The 18,679-nt window shown below is 32.6% G+C and overlaps 1 protein-coding gene across 5 annotated transcripts; it reads right to left on the bottom strand.

Annotated features, from left to right (window-relative positions):
* Positions 1-4,711: 4,711 nt before the first annotated feature.
* Positions 4,712-17,791, bottom strand: LOC111393509 (fanconi-associated nuclease 1 homolog). 5 transcript variants are annotated; one of them, XM_023019071.1, is made up of 14 exons: positions 17,636-17,791; positions 17,385-17,535; positions 15,991-16,496; positions 15,803-15,907; positions 14,634-14,898; positions 14,473-14,535; positions 9,870-9,944; positions 9,648-9,766; positions 8,149-8,219; positions 7,975-8,062; positions 7,114-7,227; positions 6,817-7,040; positions 5,159-5,432; positions 4,712-5,034 (listed from the first exon to the last, which is right to left on the bottom strand). In XM_023019071.1, the coding sequence occupies exons 1-14, from the start codon at positions 17,735-17,737 to the stop codon at positions 4,777-4,779; spliced, it is 2,415 nt and encodes an 804-aa protein (XP_022874839.1). In that variant the 5' UTR covers positions 17,738-17,791; the 3' UTR covers positions 4,712-4,776. The 5 variants fall into 5 exon arrangements, with proteins under 5 accessions (XP_022874839.1, XP_022874837.1, XP_022874838.1 ...); XM_023019069.1 differs by having other exon boundaries at positions 4,713-5,034; positions 7,114-7,254; positions 14,473-14,532; XM_023019070.1 differs by having other exon boundaries at positions 4,713-5,034; positions 7,114-7,254; positions 17,385-17,514; positions 17,636-17,778.
* Positions 17,792-18,679: the final 888 nt, after the last annotated feature.

Here is an 18,679-nt window from a genome sequence, read left to right as displayed (position 1 = left end):
TCGTATATCTTGAAATTACATTTTGCATGTCATGACTAATAAAAATTTCTCAACTTGGATGAAAATGCAAAATGGCAGAAAATAACCAAAGATGTAAATATAAAAAATTTACAAAATGTACCTCAAACAAAATCCATGTCACTCGCATCTCCGTTATTTCTAAGTGATATAAATTATAGTTCACTTGCAACGTAGTACCTTGTATTAGTTTTCTGTTCTTGCTTGTAATTTTTCAAGTAAGCTATGGAGGTTTAGTTGAGATGAATGTTGATGAGCTGATTTCTAATTTCACCTATGAATAAAATCAATCATGTTATATGTATATCACTGTTTACGTCATTTTTGACATTGTACTATGTGGCAATACATGATTAGACAGTTTAAAAAAACACACACACATACACGCTTTCCCGTCCAACGCTTTTTGAAATACAATAGAATGTACCCCATTGAATGGTCAATTATTGCATGGTCAATCAGTAAACTTGGTATGGCAAAATCTGAAATATGGAGATGTAAAAAGTGAGTGTCGACATAATTTTCCTAATGTTCCCAAAAATATTGACGGGGTCAATTCTTTTCGTTGGATGTAGCTTTTAATGGCAACAACATTATATGAAAAAGATCATCACATTTTTTCATCGAGTGTGAGTGACATTATTTTCATGCAACGTGAAACCCGTTATCCCAATTTATATTTTATGTTACCCTCTTTATTAAATATTTTTTTTAGACTTCATATAATACAGGAACGAAAATGCTCCCATATTACAAGTCTGGCATATGATGAAAAACAAATTAAAAAAGGTTTTTCATAGTTTAATTACTATTCTAGTTGCAATATCCAATTCCTATCTCAAGTTACGTGGAGCAAAACATTGTGAGGAGTCCATTCAAAAAAATATTGAATTTCACTCTTGCAGCTCCTCCACACGTCATAGAATAAGATTTATGTAATTGGTACTATGGTTTGAAGTACGACGTTTAAATTTTTTCACGTTCCAAATGTATAAAATCGTATATTTGGAAAACATTGATCGGGGTAAACTACTTTAATGTAGAATGTACAAACAATTTGTCTCTCCTGATCCAATATTTGCCCGCAACTTGTTCAAATCACTCGCAAATTTATGTAATACTTCAAGATATAAGCACTTTGATGGAAAATCATATTTCGAATTGAGATTTATCACGTGACTGATAATATTTGATGTCAAATAAAAACACATGCTTGTATAACCATTAGCTTGAATAACATGAACTTTGAATCCTCCTGCAAGTTTGTATGTACTACAGCTGCAATATAGGAGGTAAATAGATTTTATTTATTTCATTTTCACAATATTATTGCATTTATCCATTGTTGTCCACTAAAGTTGGACACAAAATAATAATTCATGTTCAATTTAACCATGCATAAAAGATAATTGGTCATTGCAATCAAGCGATTAATAAATTTTAGATTTCATTAGGAACTAAAAGTTTTCATTTCAATTTTATAAATAAATAAAGTGAGCCAACGAGCCAAAAAAAAAAAAAAACACCCCACTCGTATGGTAGGGCAAACATGGCTCAAGTATCAACAAACTATGCGGCTTGACTCGACCCATTAACATCTCTACCATAAACTAAAAAATCAACACATTTAACAAGATAGAAGGGTCTAAAAAGGCTTGGCAATAATTTGCTCACGCGCAGGGGCGAACTCACATGGGGTCGTGTGAGGTCAAATGAACTCACAAAATTTTGCCCTTTTTTTTTTAATATAACAATCTACTTTGATGCACTCGTTACGAAATGTCAAATGAAATCAAAATATTGCATTCTTAATACCATTTTGAAGCGCTTATGGCCTAATTTTTCACTCATTAATGACTTGCGAAGTAGTGAACTATAACAAAAGTTATGACGTGTCAAAGTATGTTGTTTGAAACTAGTATTTTGAAAATTTCGATAATATCAAATTCGTCTGCGATCATGTGCTATCCGAAACCGCAAATCGTTTATGTCATGTAGAAGCTCGTTTCGAAAACTATATCGTTATCATATTGAATAGTCCAAACGATATCGAAAATAGTTAAATATATATCAAACGTACGTCTAAAAAAAGACGTCTAACTCGTCTTTTCTTTTAAAAAATTCAATTATTTAATTAACGTTTATTATTTTTTGACAATAAGTTTTTCAATATAATTTATATCATTTCATTCGAAACTCTCACATAAAATATGATGTAAAAAATTTTAAGGTCGTTACAGATCAAATGTACTTTGAATTACTTTCAAATTACATTTGTTTTAAATTTAAATTTCATTTACTTCCTAAATTAAACTTGAATTTTATTTCAATTCATTTATTGTTTATATTCAATTTAATTTAATCACTCTTAGCTCAGCTTTGTCAATGAAATGATAAACAAAACTATACAAATAGTAAAATTTATTTAATAATATTGATAATGATGTAATTATATGATATTTTCAAAATACGTATTAACTTATTTTCATTAATAGTATGTTGTTTTTTAAAAAATTATTTTTAAAGTTTTGATCCCACAACACTAAAAGTCTAAGTCCGTCCCTGCTCACGTAGTAAGCCCACAACCACCTTGTAAGCCAGCTCTAATTTTTTAGCTCAACTCAGCAGCACAACTCGTCTCATCAAATTGCAAAAATATCTTACGTTTAATTATGTAATCAACTTTATACATACATTAAAGAAGTAAAGCAAAAAAATTAAAATAAACATAGCAATGTGGAATTATGTATGAAAACTGAAATGGTTTTCAAAACCAGTAGTTCAGTAATTCAACTTTCCAGACTAATACGGAAATTAGAGCAGAACAGGATTATATATACATTTTCAAAGAGTCATTCAATCGTATCTAAATAGATAATCCAGTCTTGACACCATACAAGGCCACCAAGTATATAATGAAACCTAACCAATTCTCTTGCTATTTTACAACTCTTTCTAAAGGAATGAGAAACGAATTAGTTTATTTGGGTACAAACAATTATGGGAAACAATTAAGCAAAGCTAAATGCTAAAAAGACGACTCCCCTTGCTGCTAAAAGGTTTCATCAGAACTAAAAGAAACAATGGAAAGAGTTTATCTTAACCTTAATATTCCTGGGGGCATGTAACCAAAATTTTACGGCCATGTCAACAGCTGTCCATTGAAAATACGACCACTTCCCACCGTAATGAGATCCTACCGATAAGACACTAGAGTTATTCAAAATAAATAAATAAAGTAGAGGTGAGAATACATCTCCAAAACCCCTGATTCACTTTCTCCCTCAGAAGAGGACGGCAGCATGGCTTGCCAATAAATAATTCATGTGCCAATTGATCTGGCGCCCAAAAAGAACTGTATATCAAATTTAACGTCTCGTGTTTAAATTGGAGGAGTAACTTTGCAGACCTCAACATTGAAGCCACAGTCCATTAGTACTAGTAACCATGCACGCTGCTGTTCTGTAAGTCTATCTTTGGGGCCTTTCACTTCAACAAGCTTTGCCTCACCTCTGTAGTTATCATGGAAACGCCAAAGCAACAAGTCAGGCATTCCACTAGACCAGCTTCGGTAATCTTGAGCCAAGTGCCTGCAGAGTGATGCAAGACAAGAACCGCCAATGCATGTAACAGCTGCTCGAAGCTCAGATAAACTGTGCTTATCCCAACTAACTCCTCGACAGGCTGTTCCAGTATGTGATTCCCATGATGGGGTGAGGGTGAGGAACAAACTTTGAGAAGCAAAATGGTGATATTGCAATAAAGACGTCAGAAAAATATTATGTTTAATTATCTTGAACTTATTATAATTATTATGCACAATAACAATAATAAACTAATTTTTACTCCCACTAAATTTGAGATCAGAAATAAATCCTTTTCGATCCATGCAGTTCATCACTACATCTATTGAAAGACAAAACGCAACTAGATCATTCACTCGTTAGGTTGGTTACGTCTCCTTACATCTATTCACGGGTGGTGTTTAACTTCAACCCTATTGTTACACTATATTCTTGAAGTTTCCCCATTATACAATATTAAGCACCCCAGCCTCATGAATCCATGCTCTTTATTTGCTCCTGATAGTTCTTCTCTTATTTGAAGCTAGATTGATACAACTCAACCTTCCATGCTCCCACAATCAATCTTCAGTTACAATTATTGCACATGAGTACATGTCTAAATTGTATGCTTGATTTATATTGGACTTTCTTCCAATTTTTTGTACCCGTGGCCCTTTTGAGTGGATTACACATTAACATGAGGTTCAAATGACTGTTGCCTTCAAAAATAACTCAAACTCTTGAATGCTACCTACGTAACTCTTACCTCAAAGAATAACCAACTGCAGAATTACTACATAATGCTATTTGAAACAAGAAATTTTTGCTCACTCTGAAAAGGGAGATCTCGTAAGACCTATTCATGACAAAAACGACCTCTTATCTTTTAGTTGTTAACTACAAATACTAACTGACCTGAATATTATTCTGCAAGACCAGCAAATCGAGAAATCGAATTCATAAAGCTAATGTTCAAAATAAAGATGTCTAAAATTAATATCATGTAGTTCCAAAAAAATGATGTTCGCTCAACTAGCTATGATCTTCACAAGTCAGAATGAGCTCAGCAATGGGTAGGGAAACAATAGACTATTAATACTTGAAAGTAACAGAGAGAAAAATAAACTAACAATTGACGTCCCCTACAAAGTTAGTTCCTCTTTAACTTTTTAGGTTCCAGTGACAGGGCTAACTAAAACAGTTCACATAAATATACCTGAAATTTGGTGCAGAAGACATTTGGAACATCAGCAAATATAATATCCCACATCAAGATTCCAAATATTGTTAACCAAATGCCACTCTCTGTATGTACACCCTGCCAATCACCTCCTTCTCCTGCATAATACTGCAAAGCAAGCTGTTCTACACTGCACTGTTCTCCATCTTCACCATAAAATATGCTTTTTGCCCCCAGTTTAGAATTCAGCGGTCTCCCTTGAGCATGAACCTATATTACCATCACAAATATAGTCACATTCTTCAGATAAAATTACAGAAGATTGTATTAACTCCAAAACAAATATAACTAAAAAGATAGGAACTAAACACTTGAAATATATAATAGCATTTACCTCAGGAATTTTCCTGTTAACAGACTTTGAATAATTGGGTATTTTCCAGCGCCTTGGTGGTCTCCCCAACCGCAGTACCCGCCTCTGCAAGGCTACTCTTGATCCCGCACGAACCCATGGATCGTGTAAGCCATCTTCCGCAACTCGAAGGCTCTCATCAGGACATCCCAGATGTTCCAAATCAACAGAAAGTCTCAGAGTCCAATATCCCCTTCTTCCATCAGAAAGGAAATTATGTAGCAGTCGTTTGAGAAGATTGATGGCATCACTGTACCTATAAAAGAAAAGCGTGGTAATTAAAATTTGATGAGCAGCATGCACTAGTCACATGGAAAAACCCATCTGCTAGCATTGCATTTTTAGATTTTCCATAGCAGAATCAATTCGTTTATCTTTTCTCTTACGCCACATAAAAATATTGCACATGACCAACATGTCCATGAGTAGGGGATAGTACATGTACAGGTTTTGCATAATTAGGAGACCTACAGGTCCTGGATACAAAGAGCAATCATAATGGCAAATATATGAACACTACCAACAAGCCCAACTTCCTTTTGGGTGTTCCAGCAGAACGGTATTCATAACCATGTGAATTAAGATCCTTCAAGATACTATATTGAAGATTTACTAAGTTTAGAGTTATTTTTTTCCTACTTGTAATTAGTGATTAATTAGGTTCTTTTATTGTAACTTACTTAAAATAGGTTTGATTAAACCCCGTATAAAGAGAGTTAAACAGTTTGTTTTCAATGCACTGGGATTATTGAATACAAACAAATATTCCCCCCCTCTCTCTGTCCATAATTTTGGTTATTGTTCAACTGCGTCCCTCTTCACATGTATAGATCATGCATAAGAAACAAAATTCCACAGGACAAAGGGGCAGAAAGATGGCTTAACCAACAGGAAAGGCTTCATGGGACATCATCCAGTACTGCTTAACTTGATCTCAAGTAAAATGTGGTTGATACAAGAAGCTGTAGCCAAAGAGCCCAGTAACAACAGTTCTATCCATTAATCCTCTTTCTTTCTCCTTGTCTTTTATCTTTTTTGACATGTTCGGTGTTCATGTACCCGTTGAGAGGAGCAAGGGTTGTATCTAAAAGCAAAAGGTGATAAGAGTGTAGCTCCAGATGACACACTGACAGGCCTTATTTTGTCTTCAAACAAAATTCATTGCATTAAAATATTGCAGATGCACGATTTAGACAGTAAACTGCCAGTCCTGCTTCAAATGTATACTTCATGTGAACTAACAGAGTGATGTAAAGATGCACTGGTAGTAAAGATGTCCGCAAATTATGAGACTGGTGAAATTTTTCAGTAGTTCTCATGCTCAAAAATTAAAATTGTAATTATTTTGTAATTCCACACCCTTCACGTTAACCAAGAATGTAGTATGGTACTTTCTCTAAAATGTTGGTAAATACCATTCAATACCTACTACACTTTACGTGAGCCTTTTTTATTTGTTTCATTAAAACCACTTCTGATTGTGAGTTTTCTACTGGCTATTTATGCACTAAATTTCCACAGTTCAAACCCAAAGAGATGAACAGTGAAAAGCCATTGGTACTTCAAAAGTTATTACTCATTAATTGTAATTTAGGGAATAACTACCTCAGGTAAACAATGAATGCTTTTAGCACCCTCACCTCTTCTCACGCTCAAGAAAGGAAACACCTAGTAAGACCACTTTAGAATAGACCCATGAGACAGAAAAGCATGATAAAAATGTCACCGATGATCCACAGGCCAATGATCTAGATTCCTCCACAGAAATGGACAGACGTGAATCAGAAATATCAATGCATTTTAAAACCAACTCAGTATTGTTGTCATCAAGCGATTCATCCATAATCTGCGCAATCTCGATAGCCTGCAACCATTAACTTCACCTTTGTCAAAGGAGAAAAATGTTTACAAGGTGTTCACATATAAAATAAGCATACCTCTTCATATGAAAGCAAGTCACTCCTAGTTGGAAAAGTTTGTTCTGATAATATACAATTGTAAGAAGGATATTTCACGATGCCCAAGTCCACAAGTAAAAACGACGATAGATCCTGCTCTCCATTAAGAAAGAAAAGCCTCTGCATGTCATAGAAGTTAAATGACAATGTACCCAACACAATTAAATGCTTGTGGGGGTGTACACACTAGTTTCCTGCTCACTTAGTATTGATGTAGTATGTTGCCATTGTGTCCAATTCCCCAACACCACATTAACATTAAAGTATTGTCGTTTACCCTATGCAGCGACAGGTGGTAAATAACAAAAATTAGTCAAAATACATTTAAACAGTCTAGGTGTTCTAAGATCCATAGAATTCAGCATCGACTTCACTCCATTAGCTACACCAGTATTGATTTCATCATTCTTACCTTTGCAATTGTTTTCATCTCATCATTGTTTTTCCTCTTATATTAACACTTGGACTTGATAAATACAACCTCAATCTTTACATAATAGATGGAAACAAAGGTGAGATTTCAGTTATTTAGGCTTTTTTTTTTGTGCCTATTTGAGTTAATAAAATTTGTTTTTGGGTTCTATCTCACAGCAATTTCATGGAGCAGTAGATTGCGAATCATTATGGTGTGTACAAGTAAATATTTGATTTCTCTTCTCAATATCAATCCTTCCTCCTCATTTCAGTGAAGCCTTTGGAGCATTTTCAGTTTGAAATAATTGGGCTCAATACTAGAAGACTCAACTGCATAACCACATCTGTGTAAGTAAAAATACACCTAGAAACATATAAAGCACAACTGTGTGTGCGCAACTACTTAAGCCTACGGTTAACAAATACCTCAGCGCGCCAAATTAGTGATTCGGCTAATGTAGATATTCGAACACAGGATCCAGTTTTTGATAGAACAAAACTTACAACCCTCGAGCTGCATGATTATAAAAGATCAAAACAAATGAGAGATAGACTTACATTATCCAGTATATTTAGCACCTATCAGAAATTTTACCTTACCGTGAACCATCCTTGCATGAAGATAGAAGCAAATCGATGATGTCTTGTTTTCGCGTACCATGCTTGCATTTCTAAAGTTTCAATAATGACATATCAATAACAACCAAACATAGAATTCATATCAAATAATATAAAATAATAATAATAATAATAATAATAATAATAATAATAATAATAATAATAATAATAATAAAATGCAATTAATTCCTCATGACATTCAATTTCTGTAAAAGCACCACCTATCCATGTCATTGCCTCTAGACACTGCACAGCAAAAATTTAAAGCTATGGAAGTCATGCCAGACACCAATTTCTCGGATGGACCCCTGTATCAACCACTGGCAATAAAGTTTCATTCTTTCAAAATTTTAGTAGTTAAAGGGGAGTGAAAAGCTATAACTCGAAAAGCAAAAGTGAAAGCTAAAACTGGGCAGTCCTCTGAGTATTGATTATGATGAGAGGACTCCATTTGAAAGGTTACAATCAATATTAAAATAATACTGAATGAATTGGATGCCATGAGAAGAAAAGAATAATCACCACGAGGTTAAAAGCTTGTCGAGGAAGTGTTTATAAACAGTTCTTAAAAATAAATAATGATGAGAGGTGGATAAATGAGTAGTACTTGTGAGTTTCACAAAATATGTGGATAAAAAGTTGTTTAACCAATTATAAACAGTTTTAACCTGGTCTAACACTATTTAGTTATACATCACAATAAAGAAACAGAAGATAAAATAAAACCAGTGAACGAGATTGAATTAAACTGAACAGAGATGTTCATATTATGGTTGTCAAATTCAGGCTGAAATGGGTTTAAATGAAAAGCTTGATTGAAATATTTTTTGTCTAAAATCAACATAAGAATTGGAAATAGTACAATATATATGGCCCGTATCTGTCCACACAGTAGGCTTTTTCTGTGTAGTCATCAGAAGCCAACATCAATTTAGGAGCAAAAACTATGGAACTAACCAAATCTAGAATGAACCATCCATAATGCTCCATTGCATGCAAATCAGTAGGTGAAACAATGACTAATATACTAATTATGCCTAAAAAAAGTCGCAATGACTTGAAGGCTTGGAAAAGAAGAGAAAGAAAAGATCAACACAACCAACATAAACAAGTTAATTTATATTCTTCAAGTATAGTCCCACATTAAAAATGGTTTCACAATTGGGAAAGGAGCAAAAAATGTAAAGCAGAAAAACCATACATTGAATTTTATGAGATGCACGTAATTTCAAGGTTGGTGAAACGATTATGAAATTATCTTCAGTGACTGAATCATTTCCAAGTGCAATCGAAATGAGCGAGTAAAGCTTTCTCATAAGAATAGTAATAGAAGAATCCATTCAGGTAAAACTAATGTCTTCGGTCAGTGAAGTGAAGAATCATCCACATCATCAACATTTCATAGTACTCATCTATATGTTAAAAATTACAACTGCACATAAATAAAACTACATTTCCTAAGGATGAAATACAAAAGAAACCTTGTTAAGCATACGCAAAGCTTCCCGCAGCTCATCAATGTTAAGTAAATTCAAGACTCCCTCTAAGTCATCATCTTCTAGTTCATCCCTCAACATGAAGGAACATATGTACCCTGTTTCTGTATTAGGGTAACATTTTTAAGCTTTCGATCATGTTCTAGTCAGCGTAACAAAATGAATACAGCATGACTTGATAGACACATCATGCAATATAATGATTACCAGATAGTCTCATTATAGCTTGGTTGCAGTCGGAAATCTCAGGGTATGAAATATTGGACATCCTAAACCACGGACCTGAGGAAAACCAATAACCTCTCAGATAATCAGAGACTATATCATGATGCAAAATCTAACATGTTTTCAGCGTAGAAACATTAAAGAAAATTAATTGAACCAACTAAACGGGTAATTTTAACACTCTTCCTCACTTGAAAATCATTAATTGCAAAATCTAACATAACATCCTTCATCTAGTATTCCCATATCGCGTGCATGCAATTCTCAAATACAAGTATTGTTAAACCTAGATACTTGTACACAAAACTTCTCACTTATCCAGCATACAAATTTTTCAACTTTAAAATCTTCTTAAAAGTGCACAACAAATCAGAGCTGGTAATTAGGTGGTGGTTTCCAGATTCTATAAAAAGTTGTGCACACTGTTAACCACTGTGTAACAGGATAACGGAAAATATTTTTTTCTATACACTCTAAATGATCCTCCTTAGTAGAACAGTATATCCTTTGGTCCAGAGCAATAGAGTATTCACAGATACTCTTTTGGGAAGACATGCATTATTTTAACCAGTTGTCTCACCCCTTTAATCAAAAAGGGATGAAGAGAGAGAAAAGAATCTTTACAAAATTTAGTCCACCAATATGCATGCTACACTGTCATTACATGCTTGCAATAAAAATATGAGAGTCAAAATCAACACAATTAGATGTAACCCAAAGATGCCTGATAGCTTACATCACACATATAGTAGTTGATACATTCCAAATAGTACAAAAGACCTAATGATGGAGATTCTAATGGAAATTCTATTCAAGTTACCAAAATTATGCACTTATTTTAGGGGATTGTTATTTATTTTGAGTGATTCCTCCCATAGTTCATGTTTGGGAAGTGTTTATAAACGGTTTAAATAATGAATAGATATAAATGAGTGGTAGATAAGTTGATATTAATTGTAGTCCACTGAAATATGTGGAAAAAAGTAGCTTGAGATTTTATAAACAAGAGCCAAACATAGGCTGAGTTCAACTGTTTAAGATAGGAAATTTTACATTTTTTAGTCTGGTTATTTTCTACTTCTATTAGAGATTTAAGTATAAACAGACTAGTATATTTATTGTAGATAATTGATTGTTTGATAATCATTGAATTGAAATTTCTCCCCAAGTTCCTCACCCAGTCCTCTAATTCTTCTTCTGCCCTTCGGTCTCTTCTATTGTTTCTTACAGACTCTTCTTTACCTCTCTCTCTTTCCAATTATACATCACCTAATGTTACGGAAAAGCATAATATATCAACCCCCATCTGCGCAGGAACAGGAAGAGGAGGAAAAAGGACATATTTAGTATTTTACGATATGAGCACTTTCAAAGGAACCTCATCATCACTGACCAATTCCAACTGTAACGATCTGCTAAACTATCTGCTATGCTGACATTTTTACCTATACACATTAACATTCATCCCAGACATCATCAACGCTCCAATAAATTGAAAGGTACAGTATGGAAGCCTACGAATTCAGGAAACAATGGTTACTTATTGATTCTTGTCACTCCCTAGTCATTGCACACGATAATCATTCACATGGTACATGCTTATATAACCATCCATCTACGTATAAATATATAGAACATCTGAATCACAAAGGAACTGATCAAACTATAGTAGTCGTAACCGACTCAGCATTGACAAAGAAAAGGTAAAGGTTGAGGTCAAAGGATTAAACCAAGGGTCGAAATTAAAAAATAAATAATTTCTTTTGAATTAGAAAATGAACCGGTAAAAGCAGTATTGGTTCACCCAGTCATGGGTGATGACCAGTTCTAAGATTCTTTTGATGGATTTTACATTTTAGGTTTTTTGCATGTAAACAAACTGGACTTTGGACCTGTACCCGCTTTTCAAGTTGAACCATGTACTCCGATGCAGCTCTTATAACATTGGTCTTTAGTATAACCAAACAACATTGTCAACATTAAGTTCCCAGAATATATCACCATCATTCAAAGCTAAAAATTCTGTGTACATAGTTTTTTAGGTGAACTCTTGATGGAGCACAGATTAAGAAAACTTAGAGGGTGTTTGACACCCATTTTTAAGGAAAAATAAATTTTAGAATAGTAGATTAATGGAGAATGTGTGAATGAAAAGTTTTTTATTTACGTGCAATATTATTTTAATGAAAAATGTGTGGTTGAAAAGAAGAGAGAAAAATGCATAAATGAGAATCAAACGGAGCCTTAATTAATATATGCCGGAAGTATAAATTTAAAGGTAATTATATTGACGTCACAATTTTTATTGTTACATCACATTTTAATTGCAGTTAAACTTATCAATCTTTGCTCATTATAACAATTATTTCCTTAATTTTTTGGTCAAATTCTTATCTTCAACATTTCATTAACTAGTATATCTCATCCTTGATGATGATTTATGTCAAAATGTTTTGTTTCCATGTTTTGAAATGAGGAAAAAATATATTTTCTTACTTTTATTTATTTAATTTTTTTAAAATATGATGGAAAAATAAGTTTTCAACGGACTTTTTGGATATAAAATGTATAAACTAATAAAAAGTTTGAGGATAAAAATGTCATGAAAAATCGTTATAGCATAAACAAGGGCGAATAGAAAGGGGGTCCTAGGGTCACGTGACCTCCCAACTTTTGGGATTTTTTTGATAAAGTCTTGCTTGGTATGGATTAATATCTAAATTTTAATTTAAATCAAAGTTAATAATTAATTTTAATAATAGATTTTATGGAGCCCAAAACTTTTCAACTTTTATCAAAAATCTATTGGAAATCTGATTTTAATCTCTACCAAATAGAGGCCAAATCATAATAGATTTGAATTTTTTCTCTTGCTCTCTCGCGACTCTCTCCCTCACACCTTTTACCAAAATCTAACCCTTCTAATTTTTTTAAATTTGTTTATAATTTATCAAATCTACTACAAATTTTTACTTTCCAATTAAATTTTAAACTAATTAGAACCTAAATTTACATTTTTCTCCTATCAAATTATGTATATAGAATGGGTTTGAAAGGATTTTGTTCAATAGACTTATATTTAACAAATTGTGTTTATTTGATTGATTATTGGTATTGAATATTGGTTATATGTTTTTTCTTTCGATTAATTGAATTAATTATTTGTATCGAATACACTATAAATTCTTTAAACATAAATATGCATTTTCTTGTAATAAGCAAAATATTAATAAAAGGATCGTTCGAAATTAAATTGATGAAAATAATGAGCAAAATATTAATGAAGGAAATTTTTAAAACTAAATATGCATTTTCTCAGATCAAGTATAAATAATTCAAAAATCAATAACAAAGTATTCTATTTGTACAGGGTTTGGTTGTGACCCCTAAATCAAAATGTCTTCATGCGCCATTGAACATAAATGCTATAATGAATAAAGGTTAAAAACCTGAAGTGTAATTAAAATATGGTGTTAACAATAAAAATTTTGGTGCGAATATAACTATTTAACCTACATTTTTCCTAATAAAACTCTATACTAAACAATGGTAGTTCATGTTTGTTCATATCAAGACACATTAAACAAAAGTATATTAATTATACTCTAAGGAAACTGATCTATAATTTAGGATGAACAATAAAGGAAAGCAAGCATTTCTTAGTGAGAGCGAAGAAGAAAATCCGATATATATGTGTGTGTGTGCGCTATCACAAATTTATAAGATAACTTCTAAGTAATTGAGGGTACTCCGATGAATGGCTGCAGAACCATTTTACATCCTATTAAGATATTAAGTGACCAACTGTACTAGGGACTCAAGCTCCAATTCACAAAAAATGGAAATGTTATCCGGCAGCAACACAGGATGACAGGTCTTTTTAAAGAAATGAAATAATAAATGGCAGCATAAAACAAAAATTTATATTAAGAATAAAATAGCTTCCAATTTAGCGTTTGTTTGGAATAGATTTTTCCAAGAGAAAAATGATTTTTTGGAGAATATATGGTTAAAAAGTATGAAAAATTTATGGGTTCACAGAATGTATGGTCGAAAATGATTCTAGAAAAATTGACTTTAGAAAATCTCTTCAAACCCTTAGTGGGGGACCACGTCACTAGAACTTCAAGTAGATCTTATAACGGGTTTGGCAAATTATTTACAGGCAATTAAGATGTTGTGTATGATCGAATTTTTAATCTAGCCCATTATTGATGTCTAAGAAATTAAGATAATGAACTGATATTGGTTTTAAAAACAATTTCAATTCATTTAGGGACCATCTGTCACCTAGAAATTTAAGTAAATGATAACAGGTCGGGCAAATTATTTACAAGCATAAGATGCTGGTTTCGATTGAATTTTTAATCCTGTCCATTGATGATTTGTAAAAACATAAAGCTAATGGATTGATATTGCTAGAAGTGAATAAATTAATAAATAAATAAAAGTGTATTGATGGGTTGAAACTTAAAACTCATGAAGTTTAAATCCACGAGAATTTGAAATTTCCAAGAGCTAAATTCATGCAAAACAAAGTGAATCCAAAAGCATAACGGATTGAGAGGTGTGTTCAGTAAAAGACCTTTTCGTGTATAAAGACGTGCAAAGAGTCTCTGACTATCATCCGAAAGGGAGACAAATGCTTCTGCCCGACAGAGAATGCACAAACCTCATTACAAATTTAAAACCAGATAGATACATATTAATTTACAATGGCAACGCAACAAGTGAGTAATATGGTACCTAGGAAAGATTTCTCGCCAGTGGTAAAAAGATGAGAATTCCTCTTTAAAACATCTTGTATTAACAGTACAAGGTTATGCTGATACCTGGTCATCCCCAAAGGACTAGTCTTTGCAAGCTCAACTACGCGCAGAGCATGTCCCCACAAGGAATTAAAAACTTGAATATTTTTGCAATATTTTTCATCACACGATAGCTCATCTTTACATTCAATCTGAATTGGGATAATGGCACGAGAGTCTTTAGGTATAGAAGTTATGTTGCCCTGGAAAACAAACATAAGAAATAAATCACGTGACTACAAACAAACAAGAGACATTATAAAGAAAATACTGGGAGAACTTGACAATCAGAATGTGCAATCATAAATCATATGTGGCAGTGCCTCTAAGTTGACAGTATTACCAGAACAGAGACAGAGGGAAAAGAAATGAAAAGATTGGTAGGAATTGGCTTAGAGGCAGGGCATTGAAGTTTTTTCTAAAATTTCAAAATAATATCTTTTGCTATTGAAAAATCAGAAATTATACATTTCCTTGGTGAACATTGACTTTTTGAGCTCATAAATGACATTCATGATGAAGAATGTGAGCTTCCAATTAAACAAAGCCAGTACAGGTGCCAAAGGCAGACGATCTGCTTCCAGCACAGTACTTTATTCGAACATGATATGTTAACTGTTACCAGTCCAATATTGGCAGTTACCAGACTGTTTCATTTCTTCAAATTTTATAAAAGACATCAAAATTATTAAAATCCAAATTCATTGCAAATCATTATTTTTCTTTTACCTTCTTTAGATTACTACATTATTTTGTGCAAGAAGTTAGCAGCATTATGCACACGGTAAGCAACATGTGCTAACATCTTTCTTGTAATCATTAACTATTTTGGGAAGGAAATGAATAAGAATCGATACAGAGAAACTTCTGTAAAAATACAAAGAATTTCTATTTCAAATAATAGCAGCAAGATAAGGAGATAATTTTAAAGTTCACTGGTATCAGTAACGGAAAGCAGTTTGCTCATATTCATGTTACCTTATCATGCTCAGAAACTGGAGACATACTAATTAAAGAAGATGGTCAATATTTAAAACTGAAGTATGTGATAATCAGGAATATTAATCGAAATGCAAAATGTGCATTTTACTAAGCGAGCTCCATTACCTCAAAGCTCAAGTTGAACATTTCCATCAAAGGAGAAAGATATTGAGCTAACTCCCGTGGTAAATAACCCAGAGCAGTATCATATGCAGAATCAGTATAAAGGACCTGCTCAAAAGGTACAACACTCACTTAAATAACAAAGAAAGTGGATGTCTAAGTAAGCATAAGATCAAATAATAAAACTGAACCTTGACAGCATTTGGATCCTTAACATTCTCAGGTTCTCTGGAGAGACGTATTGTTGACCCAGGATCTAACTCCTCTACACTACTAAACTTACGACCAACGATGAATGTATGAAGAAACACCTTAGATATGTCACAGTCCTCAACAGGTTTCTCCATAACATAGTTAGGCATCTCATTCTCCAAAGACAGCGACAGTGAAACACATTTATAGTTAGTTGAGTCATCAATGAGAGGGCTGTCCATACAACTTGCTAATTGATCACTTTGCAAAGTGACAGAATCTATAGAAGCATTGTTTTGATAATTATCATCCTCTTCAAAATCATGTGAAGCATTCAAGTGACGAATTGTGTCGCAACACCTCTTGCTAGGATCAGTTAGAATATCTTGATTTCCATTGTCATCTGGTTGAATAGAATGAAATTTAACTTTGGGTCTCAAGAAGTCTAACTGCATAAATGTGCGCTGACTCAATTTACGTTTCTTTCCTCTAGATAGGCACTCATCTGAAATCATCGATGAAATAGTGACCATCTTAACAAGAAACAGGAGATTAACAGAAAGCATAGCATAAAAGATAGCCCTAATTTAACTTCTCCAACTTTCACGTTTCACTAGGAGAAATCCACCAAAAAAAAAAGGAAAGGAAAACAGAAAATTCCAAGAGACATATGATATACAAGTTAAAAAACAAAAGAAAAGGATATAGGTAGAGAATCCAAGAGTAGAGAGAGCATTTCAATTTTATTTTTTTTATTGTCCAATGCTATACTCGAATATACCTTAGCTGGGTAAAACGAGCAATGAAGACTCAGTTTGTCTAGATTCATTGGCTTTCTTCAGGATTTTTCAGAAATTCAAAATGTCTTACGACCTCTTAATGCCATTAATAAAAGCTTTAATCAAAATACGGCTAAAATTTAGCAACAGGTCCTCAAAATAAGTAGGGGCCATGCGCAATGTATAAATACCTAATCAAAGGCATATTTGTTTTAGCTAAAAAAAGCCGCATTAAACATTGCTTATAATGAAGAAAAAGGAAAGAAAAAAATACTGATGTAATTCATGGAAAGACTTGACGTAGTCAAAGTAATTTACAGACTGACACATTGTGAATTTTTACTTGCTGCTCAAAAATCGTGTACAGCTAATAAACTACAATTGCAGTATCCTTTCTAAATGGAAATTCCCATAGCCGAAAAAATTAAGTTACGTAAAATAAAATGCTATAAACCTATGAAATAAATGCAGTTACAAGCTAAATTTTGGAAGCTGAGAATGAGAGCATGTAGCTAAGCTTGATAAGTTTGCCTACAAGTAAATAAGTAAATTTTAAAGATGAAATATTTAAATTTTTTCTACTTAAAAAGTAAGAAACAGTAAATGTGCGCAACCCAAATGAGAATTAATTAAGCTGTTATCTTGTCCAGGAAGCTGTGCTCCACAAACAGGACAATTCACCGATTCCACCGAGTCACTGTCCTGAGATTTCTCCACTGAATATTTCATCTCGCTTTCATTTTCCTTACATTGATTCGAAAAATTCTAACATTTCCAGAAAAATACGGGAAAAAAAATTAGTATACTACGTGACGAATTTAGATCATTTCTCATAATTAAAAACACTATAATAAATAAATAATACCTGTGGAGTCGGAGCGGAGACTGAGAGGAAGAAGTGCCGGTGGGGTAGAAAACGTCGTCGTTTGCCGATCAATCTGATCAGGCTTTCGCGTCCTTTCAACATATTGTCGCCTCTTTTTGTTTAAGCCCTAAAATGGCGGATATATGTAGACGCGGGAAGTCTGAAAGCGGGTAATTTGGTAAATAATCCCGCCAGAAGGACTTTTTGGGTATTATTTAATTGTGCTGCCCATTTACGGGATTAAAAAAAGGTTGGTTATATTTGTACGGAATTTTTTATAAGATCAATTTCAATGAGGAACATCGAATTTGTTGTAAACTTTCCAATGGTTACACCAAATAGATTGTTGGAGATAGTTTAACAACAAAAATCGTTAAATTAAAGATTGTATGTAACTGAAATATTGAAAATTAATAAATTGAAAAAATATATATATTAAACATAACACCGCAATTAAAAAAATACGTTGAACGCACAAGAAAAATTACACATAATGAAACTGATCATTCGATTTGCACTTTTTTTTTTTGGTTTAATGTTGTATTGTACTTTATTTTATGTTTTTAATATATTTATGTTATTGTAGTGCTAATTTATTAATTATCAAAATTGTAATTATTGACTTTTTAATGAAAATTTTTAATTAATTAATTTATTATTGAAATAATGATTACCTATTAATTGATTAAAATTTAAAAATGATATTAAATAAAATGTAACCATCACATTAAAAAAATTATAAATCAATTAAAATCTACTAATTATAAAATATGGAAGAGGGATATAGATGGAATAAACATTTTGTTGTGAAGTGAAAATAAGAACAAAATGAGGTTATTGAATTTTTTCAAAATTTTGCACTATATTTTGCGTCTCATTGAAGAGGGTTTTACACCACGAGGATATTTGATGGGATTAAAATTAGATTTTTTAGTATATTATGATATAAGTTCTTAAAATGTGTGGTTGAAAAGTTGTGGCTCGTGAAAAATATTGTTAATATTGATTGTTTGACTCTAACTTAAATTAAAATAAGATTTTAAT

This window comes from Olea europaea, chromosome 4, assembly GCF_002742605.1.
Source record: "Olea europaea var. sylvestris chromosome 4, O_europaea_v1, whole genome shotgun sequence".
NCBI classification, from domain to species: domain Eukaryota; kingdom Viridiplantae; phylum Streptophyta; class Magnoliopsida; order Lamiales; family Oleaceae; genus Olea; species Olea europaea.
The sequence above is the reverse complement of the archived record's forward strand: the minus strand, read 5'-3'. Positions and strand labels throughout refer to the sequence as shown.